Source organism: Pygocentrus nattereri, chromosome 6 (genome assembly GCF_015220715.1).
Source record: "Pygocentrus nattereri isolate fPygNat1 chromosome 6, fPygNat1.pri, whole genome shotgun sequence".
In the NCBI taxonomy this organism is placed as follows: domain Eukaryota; kingdom Metazoa; phylum Chordata; class Actinopteri; order Characiformes; family Serrasalmidae; genus Pygocentrus; species Pygocentrus nattereri.
The window spans coordinates 11,727,216-11,745,081 of NC_051216.1; the positions used below are offsets into that span (position 1 = coordinate 11,727,216).

At 40.0% G+C, this 17,866-nt stretch overlaps 1 protein-coding gene across 1 annotated transcript in view; it reads right to left on the reverse strand.

The window, feature by feature from the left end:
- Positions 1 to 2,980: 2,980 nt before the first annotated feature.
- wdr75 (WD repeat domain 75) overlaps positions 2,981 to 17,866 on the reverse strand; it is a 33,816-nt gene continuing 18,930 nt past the window's right edge. Inside the window, exons 12-21 of the mRNA XM_017713503.2 lie at positions 16,629 to 16,804; positions 16,289 to 16,440; positions 13,516 to 13,696; positions 11,201 to 11,292; positions 9,188 to 9,283; positions 7,490 to 7,659; positions 7,222 to 7,281; positions 5,955 to 6,101; positions 5,124 to 5,215; positions 2,981 to 3,556 (exon numbers count right to left, since the gene is read on the reverse strand). Coding sequence (XP_017568992.1) covers positions 3,343 to 3,556; positions 5,124 to 5,215; positions 5,955 to 6,101; positions 7,222 to 7,281; positions 7,490 to 7,659; positions 9,188 to 9,283; positions 11,201 to 11,292; positions 13,516 to 13,696; positions 16,289 to 16,440; positions 16,629 to 16,804 — 1,380 coding nt within the window. The 3' untranslated portion in view covers positions 2,981 to 3,342. The remainder of the gene's footprint in view (positions 3,557 to 5,123; positions 5,216 to 5,954; positions 6,102 to 7,221; positions 7,282 to 7,489; positions 7,660 to 9,187; positions 9,284 to 11,200; positions 11,293 to 13,515; positions 13,697 to 16,288; positions 16,441 to 16,628; positions 16,805 to 17,866) is intronic.

Sequence of the window (17,866 nt, forward strand, 5' to 3'; positions counted from 1 at the left end):
ACATGTGAAGAGAACACGTGGTTTTGGTAGACACCACATGTTAAAAATGTGTTATCAAATGTGAAACAATGTGTGACCACATGGGAAATCACGAGCATGTTTTAAAATAAATTTAAAAAGTGCTTACTTGTAGACATGTGGTTTTCACTTCACAAGTGAAATACATATATTTCTGAAGGGTCATTTAAATCTGAAATGTCAACGTTCACAAATGTTCAATAACAAGTCAAGCTGTACTTTTATGAAACAAAAAAAAAATGGGAATAAAATCTGTGGCTTCCCAATCAGAGCAGTTTGCTGCTGTAGAAAGAGGAGAAATGTAAAATCAGGGAACATCCCTGACTGAATGATCTCTAGGAAACCACTGCACACCTTCAATCTGCCCATCTAAAGAACAGGTTTACTGAAAGCTCAGTTGATTGGCTGAATAAAAAAACCTTGAAATGCTGCTTGTTAGGAGGACTCTTCAGAGATCTCTCCTGGCTGCAGGGCCCCTCCTCACCCTCTTCTTCCTCAAATTAAAGCTCTTCAAATCTACATGGCTGATGTGACGTTTACGCCTAAAACAACAAATTTCGACGAATGCGTTTTACATGCAATCCAGCAGGTAACTTTTGCAATCCTCACCAAGCTTTAAAAGGCCCAAATCCTGCACTGTTAGTCTGTTTATTTAAATCCATGATCCACTTTAAACATAGTTACTACTGTGCATGTAAATAACCTCTGTTCTGATCGACTGCCATATAGTGTGCCTTCTTCAAATAGCAGTCATATTTTGAAACTTTAAAGTATGTTTTGAAACATCAAACTCATTCCAAAAAAGTAAGGAAAACTCATTTCCATATGATATCGGCCCTTTAAAGAACACCAGCAGCAAGGAACTACCTTCCTTTAGGCCTCCTGCAGCTGTGCGCAGAAGCAGTGGAAGAACTGCTGGTATGTAAGAACAAAGTCAGGCTGAAGTCCAGTCACATAAACTTCAGCCTGACATAAATGTGGGTAAGAGATAAGATACAGTCTCCATTCAACTCCATTAAGTTCATCACATGGAGAAATTGAAAACTAATGTGTCCATAAAACTGTCATATTACATTACACATTAAAATGAACCAGGAAAGCATACGCACTGCAAACCGGAGATTACCACCTGATCTTTTGTCAAGAGCAGGAACTGAAATATCAGGATCTTTGACCTTTGAGGCTGTTTAAAGTGGTAATGATAGATGGGTAGAACTTTCTAGGAAACCGCCTTCCACTAACAGGTTAAACTCAGCTCTCTACAAACAGGGATTCACAAATAGACCATCCTCTGACTCAAAGCTAAACGTTTTTTCCTCAAATTGCCTTTGAAACAGTGGGGGATTCAGTCAAAGTGGGCACTGACTCAGCTTCCATCCCCATCTTTCTGGGACGGAGTTCACAGACGGTTCAAGATGAACCCAGTGCACTCCTGAGGATGCACCAAACAAAAGCATTACTTTACTGTGTAGAATTGCTTTCTATTGCTTGGGTTCATATCACAGCTGTGCTGTGGGCCATAACTGGTTGGAAGTGGGCTTGGAAGGGGGTCTTAAAGCTCTAGTCTTTGCTTGATCATTTCATCCGGTGAATCAAACCAAGGCAAACAGGGCCCTGGCTGGATCTGTTGAGGGTCAAAAAGCATTTAAATTTCTGAACAGAGCCCTAGCTTTGGACCAAGGGTACCCAAAGTGCAAGATTTGTAATATCAAAGGCCAAAAAAGATACTCTCTCTAGATTGACAAAGCACTTCTTGTAAGTCGCTCTGGATAAGAGCGTCTGCTAAATGCTGTAAATGTAAAAAAAGGCAAATAGGTGCAACACTGCTTTCTTTTGCTTGGGTTCAAATCGCAGAGGTGCCTTAGACCATTGGTGGCTGGAGCCCGGAAAACAACAACAACAGTGGGCTCAGTAGGGATCATATAGCGCATGACATGTAACCAAGGATTTGGGAAAGAGGTGACAAAATTCACTCCTTTGTAGTTTGAAACAATGGCAACTATGGAAGGGGGAAAAACATGGCAAAAGGCACATCAATATGAGAAAAGGTATCTGACCCAGTTCAGACACTGTCTGACCATCTTGGACTTTGAACCTGTAAAACCTGTTGAGAAAGGGAATAGAAATGCCAAGACAGAAGTCACACCCTACCCCTCCCAACCCACCCCACCCCTTCACCCAGTGAGGGTTTTTTTTTTTTTTTTTTGGGGGGGGGGGGGGGGGGGGGGGTGTTTCACAAGAACCAACAACATTTTTGTCCAAATTTTACTTTATAAATTACAACTGATACATGTTTGATGTTCTGACATAGTAACACAAAAATTGGCAACTAATATCAAGTCTCAAGCCTGAGAGCTGCCTTCTTACTCTCCAGGTACTTTGACATAAAAAGAAACAATAAAAAAAAAAAAAAAAAAAAAAAAAAAAAAAAAAACCAAAACAGAAAATACAGATTGTTGCAATCAACATGCACCAAACCAAAGTCCTTGCATTCCACACCTGTCCTGAAGCAGAGTGCGGTCAAGGATTGTGTGTCAGGAAAGGTGGCAATCACTCTTTACCAACAGAGAATGGAGAGAATTGCAAATGCTCTTATTATACATTATATATCCAAAAGTTTGAAGACAGCTCTTCATCCAGCGCTTCTTCTACAGGGATCATTAGAGAGCTTGTTTCCACATTGAGGCAGTAACGGCCTGTACTCTTCTGGGAAAGCCTTGCACTCAATGTTGGAACACTGTTGCAAAGATTTGATTGCATTTACCCTCAATAGCATTAGGGAGGTCAGGTACTGATGCTGGATCCTCGATTCTAGATCATAAACAAAACTCCAACGCATACCAAAGGAACTAGATGGAGCTCCATCATTCCAGAGAATGCAGTTACACTGTCCCAACAGCCCAATGCTGGGGGGCTTTTTAGCTCTTTAGGTAATGCCTGGCACTGGACATTAGGCTTAGCCTCATCCGCAGCTGCGCCAGAAAGTTCTATTCTATTGGTCAACGTTTTTTTTTTTTATGGAGAATACAGACAGTGTGCCTAACTGAATGGCAGTGTTAGTTGTGAGCACACCTTAGAGTAGCTAAATTCACTAATTAGAAGTGGTGCCTGGACACTTTTGGACATACAGTGTGTTTCACTCAGGGGTGTTATCATTCTAAAGGCTTTGCTGATATAAAAGTAAGAATATACAATAATTCTCAGCTCAATCTACATCTTTGTTAACTCATTTGTGGATCCCAACAGGAGAAACTCCTACATATTTTTAATTCCATTGGAGCCGTGGACATTGGTGATGGTGTGTCTGTGTGGACAGGGTCATGGCTAAGAGCTGGCCAGGTTTGTGACCCAGCTGAAGTCAGTCTTTCGCACTCTCCGCAGTTCTTTTTCTTCCGCTTTGGACAGCAGTGGTGGCGCCTCTTCCACTGAGCCCTGTGTACGAACTTCCTGTTCATAGTCATGCGTTTCCATCTCTTCCTCTGAATCATCTTCCTCTTTCTCACTTTCTTCAACCTGTTCTGCGGGCTCCTTCCCTTCTCTGGGGGAAACATGACAAACGTTAGTGAGAACAAAACAGATAAATCTTCGGGAGATAGGAGGCTGACCTTATAAGGCTTCCAAGACCTTATAAAATATATAAAAACTAAAAATGTCATGCAAAAAAACCTCACCCCCCCTTATTCTATCCTCCAACACTGAAAAGGGATCTCAAAAGAAACTGTCCGTTTGTGAGCAACCTTGAGAAAAATAAATAAAAGGAAACAGCTCTGCAAAACATGCATGACCTTCTGTGGGCAGACTCATCAAAACGTGAAACTTCATTTTTACACTGCACTCAATATTATTTCTAGTAGGACTGCAGTGCAAGTGCTTAAGAGGAAGAGGTCCGTTATGCTGGCCTTACACCAAACAGCTTTTCAAGAGATTTCACTGCAGCAGATTTCCAAGGGCGCGCTTGCATAATCTTTATTGTTTTGTGTGGTCAGGGTGGCTGTCTTCAGTCTTTTTCTTGCCCTGACGCTGCGATAAAATCAACCGTGTTTAATATTATCATAAGTTTTAAGTGTCAGCTCACACAAACAACGATGTGCCAGGGGGGCACGTGAGAGCAAGAGAGATAGAAAATTTGTGTCAGAGCCTGAAATCTCTAAAAAAGGCAAATCTGCTCCACTTTAAAACAATAATATTAAACTAAAATGCAAACTGGCTGCTTTAATATTTCAAGTTCACAGAGCCTGTAACAGTAATGTAATGAAATGCACAGAGGACTTTATGAATTGCGTTCAATGTTTCAATGTTTTTATTCCATTTTTATGCTCTCTGTTAGTGGTTTCTTACTTTGTTTGTTTTTTATGGTTTAGTTCGAAACACCCATAAACAATGTTGAATCGCTACATGTTTTGTTGCTATGTGAAGCTTAATTTTAAATAATAAATAAATAAATAATACTACTAATAAATAACTGCACATTTACAGGTTAATTTAAAAACTGGGTGATAAAATGCCAGAATATATCATTCTACAGTGAACTGCTCTGAGCCCCAGGTCTTTACATGCCCAGCCAACATATCTGCCCATTTGTACCACTACAGAGTGGAAAGGAAAAGGGTTTCTCTTCTTGTAAGTTTCTACCAGGTGCATGATGGGAAATAATCTTGCAAAAAACAGTCTTGCAAATAGTGACTGTGCAAAAGTCAGTGTGTGCAGTTAGCAGAAAAACTGAAATATGACAATGACTACAAGCACGACTTCCTGCAGGCAGACTCACTCAGTCAATATACTGAATACCACATTTTAGACGTGTCGCCTTCTATAAGTAGTAAGTAGTAACAATTCAATACTCAACGCCTGTGGAATTTGCCTTATCATGACTCAGCAAGACACTCTACCATGAGTCAACAGTCAAATAAAAGGAAGTCAAAACAGGAAGCACAAAGGCCACAGAAAGTGGCCATGATCAGTACAAAATAAGTAAACGGATGACCACATCATAAAAAATGTAAATCATTTAGTGTAAAAAAAAAAAAGCTGGCTACCAGGTGGAGTGATACTAAAAGAATAAGCCAATGAGTCACAAAGTTCAGCAGAAACGTAAGCTGCCGTACCTGCTCCCAGTGTTAGAGATGAGGAGGGAATTGACAAACATTGAGCACAGGAACGAGGCTGCAGGAAGCACATGCGCTGGGGTGTGCAGCAACTGGAAGCACATAGATAAGAAAGATAAGTGAATCGATAAAAACAAAAGAAAAAAATAAAGGTAAATAATTAAAACATGACAAGGAAAATCAAACCAAGGTACACAACCTATTCATGTCAAACTATTACAAAGAGTACATAAAGAAAAACGCCTCAAGACGTTTTCTGATTAGTCTAAAGTGATGGAGCTGAGTTTAGTTACAACATTTGACTTTTTTTAGCATGTGTAATTTTCATATTACTCCAAATCAATTTTTAATTTTCTACTGTTAAAAATCAGTAGACCCATATTACCAAAATACTGATTTTAATGATTAAAACTTCACCATATACAGTATAAAATAGCTTTAAGACCTCAAACATGAAAGTAAGTCAACACATCCTCTCCATGGAACAAAGTTAAATGTCATTCTTCTGCAAATTTTAAAAGAAATATGTTTAATTCAACAAATACACAGTAAGTGTGCATTAAGATATACAGAAGTGTGTTCTCTGTAGAGGATGTGAACTTATTTTCACTTAAAAAAGCAACATGAACATTTGACAAGGGGTGCACAAACTTTGGTTTTTGGAAAAAAAATTCTTCAGATTTGTGCCTCGGGAAGAAGACGTGCACCATTGTTTAAAAAATTTCAGATGACAGTTAAATTAATTCACTCCCTAAAAATATTTAAATATTTATAAAACCATCAAAACATTTTATCCTCTTTCCATACTATCACATGATCGGGCTCACTGACCTCTTTAATGGCTACAGATGCCTGAGGTGGCTGAACTCGGTCAGCCGCCTGACTGACCCCAGAGTTTTGCTTCTCCTCCTGCTGCTGCCTGTGCTTGCCTAGCAACAGGTAGAAGGGTGTCACAGCAACGCTGTCGTCAACCAGAAGCTGTAAAAGAGCACATTTTCACAGCTTAAATTCAGCACCGTAGGCCCATCAGTATTCAGAGCAGGGACGCTCAAGGACTCGGCTACTTGTTCAAGGTGCTGTTATTTCAATACTGAAATGGTCAGGTATTCATTACGTTTGATCACAGAAAGATAGAGAAAATAGAAAATACACAGATTCCATTGACGGAAATGTTCATTTTAGGTTTTAACAGAACTTTAAAATGTAAGTTTTGTTCATATTTGCACGCAAGAAATTATATTACACTTTGCGGTTATGAAACACAAGTACATGAGCGTGAGAGCGCTGCCAAGGACTTCTTGTTAAAGACATGACAGAGGGCAGAGATAACGTATCCAGCTCTGGTGCTAACAAGGCTACCTACTCTAACTGATGTTTGCTAGGCCTAGAAACAGTGGAAATATTTCTCCGACAAACTAACTGCTAGTACATCATCCACTGAGTAGAAAAGATGATGATGAATCTCCATTTTCAAAACATATACAAACACAAATGTGATGGAATTAAAAAGCAGAAAAAAATGCACCCACTCCCTCCAAAACACTTGAGGAAAGTAAACAGCTCTGCAAAACATGTGGGTAGACTCATCAACATAACACTTTTTTGCCCTTAAGAGGAAAAGATCTGTTATTAGACAGAAAAACTGAAATAGCACATAATGGCAATAAGCATGAGCTCCTGCAGGAAGACCCAGTCAAAATACAGCAACATGTGCTGCCTTCAATAAGATAACTAGTTAGAATTCAGTAGTCCACAGCGCTTGAGTGGCTTTCCCTAAGCCTTAACAAGACTAAGCATGACAATCTACCATGACTCTGCAGACAAATAAAAGTCAAAACAGGAAGTAGGATGTATTTCTCTGCATGCTGTTAAGTTTTTGTGCAGCACCGATGTGGTCACCTTAAAGTGAGCCTACAGAGCCCTACATTAAATGTCATCCAATGTCTGTTACTTTTGCCTTTATTTTTTTCCTTCCTGCAATTAGCTCTTACATACAATCTAATATATCAAAGTTAGTTAAAATTCACACCCCTAATACACAGGACTCATCAGCAGAGAAACAAAACGCTTGGACAGCGCTGATAAAACACATACTGACCTGCTTCCTTGAGTTCAATATTCTCTCATCCTCTGCTTTGGTGCTAAACGTCAATAACTCCTTAAAATAAGGAAAAGTCAATAACACCAGACAGGTCAGGGCATATTTGTACAGGGTTAAGCAGAACAGGACAACCTCAAGCAACAGTGCACATACCACAGCAGTAATAATATGAATGTAAGGTTTTTTTTTAAAAAAAAAAAAGTCAAGAGTGGCATTTTGCCTGGTCAGGCATGAGTGTGGCAGTGCTTAATTCTTAAGCAGGTACCATTAGCTCTGTGAGGAAGTAAAGACGGGATCTGTTCAACCACTGGAATCTCTCATCACAGCTGTCCAGAGGCTCTTCCCTCGGAGAAAAGACGCAGCGCTGCACTTTTCCACCACACACGGCCTTCTGAGTAAACAGAGGCCGGGGCTCACTGGGTCTAAAAACAAACACTGCCCAGAGGAAAGAGACCGCGTTAATGCCATTTTCCATCAACGTTTATGTTCAACTTTTAAACATTTAAGCAACTTCAGGAGGACTTTAATCCATTTTCTACATTTTTGCATCATTTTAATGGTTACTATGTAAACTAAATTATTCAAAGTGCTTTTATTTGAAATGCTCTGTCCAAGAGAAGCTAACCGTGTTTAAAGTGCATACAGTGACGGTGATAGGAACCAGACATCTGAAGTGTTAAATGTTTGTAAAAGCTCTTTAACAGAAAGTTATTACTTCAAATAGTCACCAATGTGCTGCCTGATGCCAACGACTGCATGAATGTTTTATGGTAGTTCTGAGAAGGCTTTGGTCTAAAATATGCCAGAGAGGTACAGGCAGGGTGTTGTAAGGCAAACTAGTACCAAAAGAGTGTTGAATTGGTAAGTTAACTTGGACGAAAGAGGACAGTGTGACAAAGACAGGCGCTAACTAATGTTTAAAAATATAATTTTCCTTGTGCTACTGGACATTAGCCTGTTAGCACGACTGCTATGGATCCTATAACTTTGACACTCCATTTGCATATTCTGTCCTGGCCAAAGTGCTTAAAGAGTATCATGGGAAAAAAAATCCATACTTTTTTGGAATAGAAGAGTTTGATAATGGTCATGTAGGAATAAATGACTGTTTTGGGTTCATTAAACCACACACTTCACAAGTGCACCTCAGGGGAGACAAAATGCAAGACAAATGTAGGATATGGGCCATTTAATACATAAACGACCACCGGCTGCCTCATTTCATTCATTTATTTATGGCATTTGGCTGACGCTCTTATCCAGAGCGACTTACAATTTGATCATTTTTACACAGGTAGGCCAAGGTGGTGTTAGGAGTCTTGCCCAAGGACTCTTATTGGTATAGTTTAGGGTGTTTGCCCAGGTGGGGATTGAACCCCAGTCTACAGTGTAGAAGGCAGAGGTGTTTCCCACTACACTATCCAATCACTATGCATCACACTGATACTCTCATTGGCCATTTTATCAGAAACACATACCACATGTGCACTTCGTAGGTTTCCAAATCAGACTGTACGCCAGCTGTTGCTGAACAATATATCAGCCTGCCTCCATCCTGTCCACCCGTGTACAGGATATCATTTCTTTGGTGAATTGTTTTCATCACAGCAGTTAGAACACAGTGCTGGTGTGCTAATGATTCTTGTGCTGGTAACCTCAAAAGGTTAAACAAACCGGCAATTTTCTGTTTGAACAAACTTTTATTCGAGTTGTTCCGAGGCCAAGAACAGCCCTGTATTGCACCATTCAGCATTTTCCCACCTCTAACACACCTGATTAAACTCGGTCAAATCAATTCAGTAAATTCTCCCTGAATTTGAACAGGTGCAGAGACACTGGGAAAACATTGCATAGCACAGTACAGGCGTTCTTCAGGACTGAGGTTGGGAAATTAGTGAGAATGAACATAGCACACTCGGCTTAAATTTCACAGTGAAAGGAGACTGATCCTATGTATACTTACAGTCAGTGTTTCCAGAGTGGAGGCTAAAGGCTACCACGTTTTCAGACAGGGGGTCTGACCGCAGCAAGCACACATCCATCGGTGTGCTCCATTCCACTACAGGCAAATGAGGAAATTGGTCAACAGTGAATATAAAGGATACAGGAACAAAGCACACAAACAGAAAACAGTCAAAACACAAAAACCCAGTTCAACACTGATTACTAAAAGGTGACTGTCTGAGAACGCACAACAGGTCAAAGTCAGTTTTGTGACTATGGCATAAACACAACGTAGTGTGGTGGCTCTCAAACTGGTACTGCGTAAAGACAAACGTCTCTCCCATCCCTCCTGTCCACTTAACAACTCCTGAACAAGTGAGCCTCACTGAAATATATGAGTGGATGTTTGAATGCTGAGTTTACAAAGCCAGTGGCAGATTTCTGAATGACACTGCTTACATTTACATGTGCTGTGTCTTAAGCGAGCTGGATTAGTTTTACCTGGGTGCTGTCAATTTAGTGATTGTTAGATTGGTGATTTTAATCCAGTGTGAATCTGCCATTATTTCTAGTTTTAAAAAGTCTGCTAAGTAATGATTCTGAAGTGATCTGAACTCTGAGCTCCCTCAGTGATAGCAGTCCTGCTCAAATCAACGTCATAGTGATATAACAACAAAACCAGGCAGCAGCCTGAAGACAGCAGCTAAATGGAGCTCCAAGCCTTTGATCCAAGCTTTTATCCTCAAGTTCATGACAAGACTACTGAAATCCACAGCATTTGATACAAGTCTTCACCCTCATCCAGTGTTGCTTTTTGTCCATATTTCCATTTAGCTGTGTTGTTGTTAACAATGTGTTGTTACTGTTTGAAAGTGTGGCACCTGTCACATGACACTGACGTCAGTGAGATGATATCTGGGGTAATTACACAGACCCTTTATCCTGTACAAATCGGCATGTCAGAATCACAAATTATATTATCAGAGCACAACATTAAAATCACTTTCAACATATTTATCCTCGGCTTATTGCTGCTCAGTATTCTCAGTGTGTAGCTATAGCGGTACTGGCGCAAAGTTGAGACTTTTTACTTCGCTTCCCCTCAAAAGACACTCTAAACTCAAGTTCCTCAGTAGTGACAGGAGTGTGTTAGTGACCGTGAAAGTGCAACTGAGCGCAAGAGTCAAACACAGTTTTAATTTTGGCAGAGCTGAAAAGGGACAATGGAGAAATGCCACTGTAAATAGGTGACTGTTACTGCACTTGAGTGTCAGAATCCTGCAGTTAAAACAATGAAAATAAAACATATTTGCTTTTCCATATTAAATTTTTATAGCCATTTCACACAAATGAAAACACAAACTGCATGTTTTGCATTTGAAATGTGTTAAATAGTGCACAGTTACATGGGAACGCCATCGTAACTCTGCAATGTAATTAGCATTTGCAAAATCTGCATTTGAATGAAATAAAATCGGACTATGCTGCCATATATGCACGAGTGATAAGTGAGAGTGATATTCATAACATCCAGCACAAGGCAAACCCATCTCTAATAGGTTTTATCTTTATTTTTTATCTTTATGTTTATGATTATTTGTAGGCTGCGTTTGAAAAGATGTTTCACTCTAGTTCCTTCAGCGCACCACACATTCAGGAAATACAACATTAGTTTATCATGTGCGGTTGTGCGCGTGAAGTCAGTGTCTTATTTACCGTTATAAAAAACAATCATTTTAGCGCTGTTAAATGCTTAGCAGATGAGGTCATGTATGTGGCCCATGGCAAATGCTCGTGAACATTGTTATTCCCTGTTTATTTTACAGCTGCGAAACTTCCACAGACAGGCATGAGCCCTCGCATTAACCACTACCCTGTGCTGCTGCTTTTGGGATTACAAATTATTCCCTTTACATGCCTGTGCTCAGCATCCCTAACATTATTAATGAGCGGGGAGAACTCAGCAAGACGTGTAATGATTGAGGAAACGCAGGGCTGTAAATGTTTGGGAACCACTGAAGTGGATACTGACATGAGCAGGTGAGGAGGTTCCAGCAGAAGAGGTTTTTGGCAGTGGTGCCAAGCAGGTACTTGGAGCAGCTCAGCCGGCCGAAACAAAGCTCCCTGGGGAATAAAGGCAATTAGAGAACAGCCTTTCTGACCCATCATATCCCAGCCCACCCAGCCTCAAGAGCCAGTCATACTCCCCGACATATTTCACCAGATTAGCCTGGCTGGCAGAAGGAGGTTTTTAGAACACTACTTTCCCCATCATCAAACAATAAATGCAATCATTTCTAGCTATGTTACATTCAAAAGCTTTAACAACTCATGTATTGCAAAAAAAAGGCAATGTTGTTGCATTAATAAATACATTTAATTATTTCTGTAGACAGCAGAACAGTGCTAGAGACTGGAGACTATGATAAATCCGCTAAAAGGCTTAACGGCATGCAAGCTTGATCTTACTCACGCTATCTAAAATGTACTTTCTACTGCCACCTATTTATTTCAACATGATGTCAGCAAAATGTACCCAATCAGACTGGGCTGATATTTCAGAATCAGGACCTACTGCAAAATCTAATCAGGAACAGAGATTATTGCCCTTATGTTGGTCCAATGACTGAAAATAACTGCTCCTAGCACTGTATCTTCCCTGCAGTCACTGTTTCATTTTATTGCACAATCCCAAAATTCAGCACACTGTAATGCATCCAGAAAATCACACCCTGATGACTTCCAATTCCAACAGAATGCACTCTCCTGGAAACTGCCAAGGATTTCTCATTGGTGTGATGGATAAACATTCCATTTAGAGACCTCAAAAGACCCAATTTAACAAACGGCTCGAAAGATTAAGCCTAGATATTACATCATGTTCCTACGGTGTTCATGTGTAAACCAACTGTGCATTGTGCCAGCTTCACAAAGCACTCTGATCCTGATCTGGCAGCCAGCTTCATTTCAGGAATTTAACCCAAATACAGAACTAGCAACCTTGTGTGGCCTGGGCCAGAGCACTGTATTGCTAAGATCATCTTAAAGCAATGATCTGACCCAAAAAAAGAAAATTACACAAGTGTCCCACATCCTCATTCCAACCCCCAAAAGATGTTTATAGGACAAAACATGTTTGGAGTCCCAGGTTTACATCTTTAATTTTGCACTGAAGCTACAAGGCTAATGTTAACAAATGGTTTACATCCAGCAGTTTAGCATAAACTGCATGCATAAAATCACAGAAACGGTGTCTGTTTAAGTGATTCCAACAGAGCTGCTTACGTAATATTGAAGCTATGAAGACATGTTTGTTGGTATAGTGTTGTGGGCAACAAGTCTGCCTTCTCCTTATGTAGACTGGGGTTCAATCCCTGTCTAGGGGAAGCACTGTAGACTATACCAATATGAGTCCTTGGGCAAGACTCCTAACATTATCTCTGCCTAACTGTGTAAAAATGATTGAACTGTAAGTCGCTCTGGATAAGAGCATCTGCCAAATGCTGTAAATGTAATATGTAACATTTTTCTCTAAGACAGATAAAAACCTGCATAAATTCAAAGGGGCTGCTACCACCTTTCTACAGTTGTATCAGTGTAATGTTTTTGTGCACAATTTCAATAGATTTGCACAATCCACATTCCAAGACAAAACGTGCTTTGCACTGAAGCTATGACACTAATGGACCAACATGAAAGATTGATGAAAGATTATAGCCTCCAGGTAAACTGAATGCCTAGATCAGGCGTTGCATGTGGCTCTTTTACTCTCCTGTTGCAAGCTCCACAACAGAACTACACTTTTTTTGTTTTTTAAAGGTAAAAATAAAACAATCCTCATTCAGCTTACCTCAGCCTACCTTCCGTTGTTAAGTAAGCTCAAACAGACTTGCTTACGTGGTTTCTCACACTGTTTGACAAGATTATCTATAAAAATGTGCAAACACACACACAACACTGATACGACTTAAAACGTAAGCAGCCATCTCAGAGGCTGAATTCTGCCCTGCTTTTAATCTTACATAACAGAATATCATACAGTGTCAGAATGTACTACATGAGACTACTTAATTACGCAGCCTGTGTATAATTGAGGTAATGCAGTCTGCAAAGTGCTAACTTGGTGCTTACTCATTAGCTTCATAGCCCCAGTGCAAAACTAAAGAAGCAAACTTCAGACACTAAACGTGTGGAATGACCAAGTATATTTGAGGTGTGCAAATTTGTTTCCAGCCAAACTGTTGCTTCAACCTTCATAGGAAGCTCTGACATTGCCTGTGGCATTTTGTGCCAACCCTTGTGTTGTGGCACTGTCAAAAGCAGTTTTTTTTGAGCTGTAGGCCTCACCTGATGGGCCCTGGGGGCTGGCACAGCGTGGTCAGAAGTTCCCATGTATCTGAACTCCAGATGGTGACCACCTCCTTGAAACTTACAGCCAGAAGAGAGCCGTCACTGGAGAAACAGCAGTTAGTGGGCTGCAGGCCATGGTAGCTGCCCACATAGTCACATGACCAGGATGCGTGCTCCTCTAAAAACAAGAAAAGGCTGAGGTCAGTATTTTTTTGGGGGGTGGGGGGGTTCAGGCCCAATTCCACTTTGGAGAAATTAAACTCAGTCTCACTTGCCTTATTAGCTTCTACTTTACCAAGAATAAGTTTGATTGGAGCCGTTATCTTTATTCACGTCTCTCACTTCATAACTAAAGCTTAGTTACAATTTATTAGCTTGTAGCCAAAACGAGAACAACTAAGCACCATGACGTTCAGAAACAGCAGCTTTGTTAATCACTGGTTTAAAGCTGTTCTCAGAGGAAGGGAGTGGGGGAAGTGAACAAGCGATTGCTCCAATTTGGACTGGATAGAGGTCTCTGTGTCTGTGCTAATGCAAATCAACATTTCCCAAACCTTCCACAGCAGAATAACCTTTCCACTGGAGTCCATCAACAGCTTCTCAATAGCTTCACAACTTGTACTTCTGTGAAGATGCACATGATTGCATTTGCATAGAGAAAAGCAGAGAAAGCTTGAGCAAGTAACAAGAAGCTTGTGGAGGGGCTTCCACAACCTCAAGTACACACAAAAACGTTAAATGCAAGCCATGTAGATCTGCAGTCCTGAGTTTCAAGCAAAAGCCATGGAACAAGAGCCAAAATGGACTTACACAAGGCATGAAGGTAAAATGTGGACAGGAAAATTGAACCAAATTGCCTGAACATTTAATTAAGTGTCACTATTTATCTATTTATTCACATGTATCTGTATAGTGCTTCTTTCAATAGGCTGCCATAAAAAAAAAAAAAAAAAACACTTTACAAGAAAATCTGGGTCCAGGCCCAAACAGAGCAAGCCAAGGATGCAAGTGGCAAGGAGAAACTCCCTAAGAGCAAGAAGATGACACCCTGAGAGGAACCAGGGTTCACACCAGAGAAGCAAAACAGTAACACAAGAAGAGCAATATGAATACAGAAAGATGAACTAAGGAAAAATATAACAGTAAACATTGAAGAAAGAAAAGAAATGAGCCTGTCGTTTAATTTGTTTTCAGTACCGTTTACACGTCTAATTCTTTTCTTTAAATCGCATTTAATATAATAAAAAAAACATATGTTATGTAAATTACACTCTTAAAACGGTTGCTCCTTTAAGGGTTCTTTAAAGAAAATGGTTCTATATGAAACCATGAACACTCAAAGAACCTTCTAATATAGCACCAAAAAGGGTTCCTCTATTGTTATGATTTCCAGCTTGTAACAGAAGAAGAACCTTTTTGGTGGTTTAAAAAAAAAAAAAGGTTCTATATAGAACCATCTTCCTCACATTTTCCATCATTCCGATGAACACTTTCACGATGCAAAGAACACTTTAATCATGCAAAAGGTTCGTGGACTGCTCATGGTTCTAAACAGAACCATTTTCTTTACTAAAGAAATCCTTGAAGAACCATCATTAAGTGTGTAAGGCTGAGTGTCTTTTGGTCATGTCTGGTGCGTTTGTCTTTGCGTCTCTGTACGGGTGGGTGCTAATGGATATGTTTTGTTTGGCACAAGCGGATTTTGTAAATGCAAAACGGGGATTGTGTGGGGTTTTTGGTTTGTTCCCTTGTATTTTTGTATTTGGTTTGTTAACTTGGGAGAAAACAACAAAATCTAAAGCAAGGACTGGAATATGTTATCAATGTTAGCATCTTATTTTTGTTGTGATTGCTGCTCCTGCTTTGAAAAAAAAAAAAGTGTGTAAGGCTGGCATATAATGTGAAAAATTAACAGCATTATTTGCTTTACAGTAGTTGGTGCATTTTCCTAGTTTAACCTTATGAATTAGTCATATGAATGAATCCACATCTATAGTGCTCTCATACAAAACCAGCTTCTGGTTCAACATGTCTTTTGGCTACGTTCATATTACAAGCCTCATTGCTCAAATCCGATCTCTCTGACATGATGGTTCACACTCGTTTAGGTAAGTGATTAAAATCTGCCATTAATGTGACCGAACCGGCGTCCTGAAATGACCCACGTGCACATCCTGCTCAGTAACGTCGTGTGAATGAATCGCGTCCAGAATCATCAGAAACTAACGAGCAGAAGGAGCTTTGCTGAGAAGATAATTAACTCTGATCAGCTGTTCATTATCAGATCGAGTCAAAGGTGAAAAGGGTCAGATGTGTGTCTTTTCCCTACATCTTCTGTTTGGCGCTGCTGCCATGGCAACACTGAATGATGGCACGTGCACGAAAAAAAAAAAAAAAAAAAACACAACAAGCATGAATTCCCATCTGAGCATCGCATCAAGGATATGTAGCTGATCTAGGACCACATATGAAAGTGGCTTAGCTCGGATTTGAAAAGATCAGATTTGCGTGTTCACACAGCCCTGAAATCATCAGATCTGAGTCACATTAGAGCAAAAATCAGATTTGTGCCACTTCAGCCTGGTAATGTTAACATAGCCTTCGGTATATACAGGACACATGCAATTAATCATGATTAACTGCACCAAATGTTATTAATTGCAAATTAAATTAATGTGATTAATTGCAAAGCTCAATATGAACACTCCGTTTATAACAATGGAAAATCCAGCTCTGGTGTGTAAATTAGAATCTGTAGGGTGGGACTCACTCTGTGTGTCCGAGTCTAGTCCCAGTAGCCAGACTTTGAACTGGTTGTCCCAGGCTGTGGTCACCAGCATGGTGGTCTCTGTGGAGGGGCTGAAGCACATGTGCATAATCCTGTCCTGGTGGGCGGCCGTTATGGTGGTGTTCAGCTCAAAGCTAGGGAGGTACAGACGGGTACAGTACAGTTCAGGACAAGGAGTGGAAAAAAAGCGTTTTATAAGGAAACATTGTGGTACTGTACCGTGGGATTACTTCCAAAGCACGACCGTCTTGACACAATGAGTTTTTGATCACAATAAACAGGGTGCAAATCATTTCAAATAAGCATTTCATAACCGGTGTACCTTTGAGCTTTCTCATTGTAGACCCAAAGTTTAAGAGAAGACTCCAGATCTGATGTGCAGCGTCCCCTCTCCTCTACCGTAGCCAGCCAAGTGCCTCCGACACTGAACGCTGCCCTCATCACCTCAAACTGGTCCAGTCCTTCCTGATTGATGTACTCCTGCTGCACAATGTCCAGCTGCAGGGGGAAAACATGAATACATTTAAATACTCTAAAGCTTTCAGGTTTTAAAAATTAGATTTGAATCGGTTTAAAAAAAACCTTTTCAAATGGGCTCAGACGTCATTAAACATTATATTATATATTAGGGATAAATTCCTCCTAGATATACAGTAGACATAACACGGTGAATAATAGCATTTACCTCCACTTGGCAGACTGGGGTTTGATTCCCAGCCATTACAAGCACACCACACTATTCCTCTGTCTCACGTGATGTCACTGTATGACCATGCTGTTATTTTAATGACTGGGAAAATTAAAATATATCATGGGTGCTGACAGTTTAATGTGAGAACATCCATCAGAAAACAGAATTACTGTTTTCCTGTGTAAGTAAACTGACATAACAATGTCTAATTACTTCAGTGTTTGAGCAATAATATCATGTCACGCATGTTAACGTTTAATGTGCAAAAGCTGTTAAAATGAACTCAGATCAACACTACAGATAGATATTTTATATGTGTAGTTCACTGGCTCATCTGCCTAACGTTACAAAACCAGTGACCAGTAACAGTACAAAGTGACCACAGCATTATTTTAATTACAAATAATGTCACTTATTCGCTCTCTTGCTGTTTTTTTCTGCTTCATTAAATATACAGTATATCGCTCGCACATCCAGCACTGAATCAGCAGCATCAGTAGCTTCTTCATAACAGTCAGGCTTTCAGAGAACTTGAGAGACAGACTGTCGACTAAATATAACTACAGATGCGTCTGCAAACACTACATTTCAGTTTTTAGCAGATGTTCTTATCAATACCGAATTAAAATGCTCATGTTGGGTGACGTGTCCAGTGATGTTAAAGACTTTGAATCAGCCATGAATCAGTGTACTAAAGTAGTTCAAAGTCAGAGTTAAACACGTTGAGTTTTAATCAATGTAGGCTTTAGACTAAAATCCTCCTGAATCCTTTGAATAACCTTGTGCCTTAAATACGTTTATAAAAATAAAACACTTTATTTCTCTACCAAATATATGGCATCAAAACACTATCAAAACCTTTGAGCATG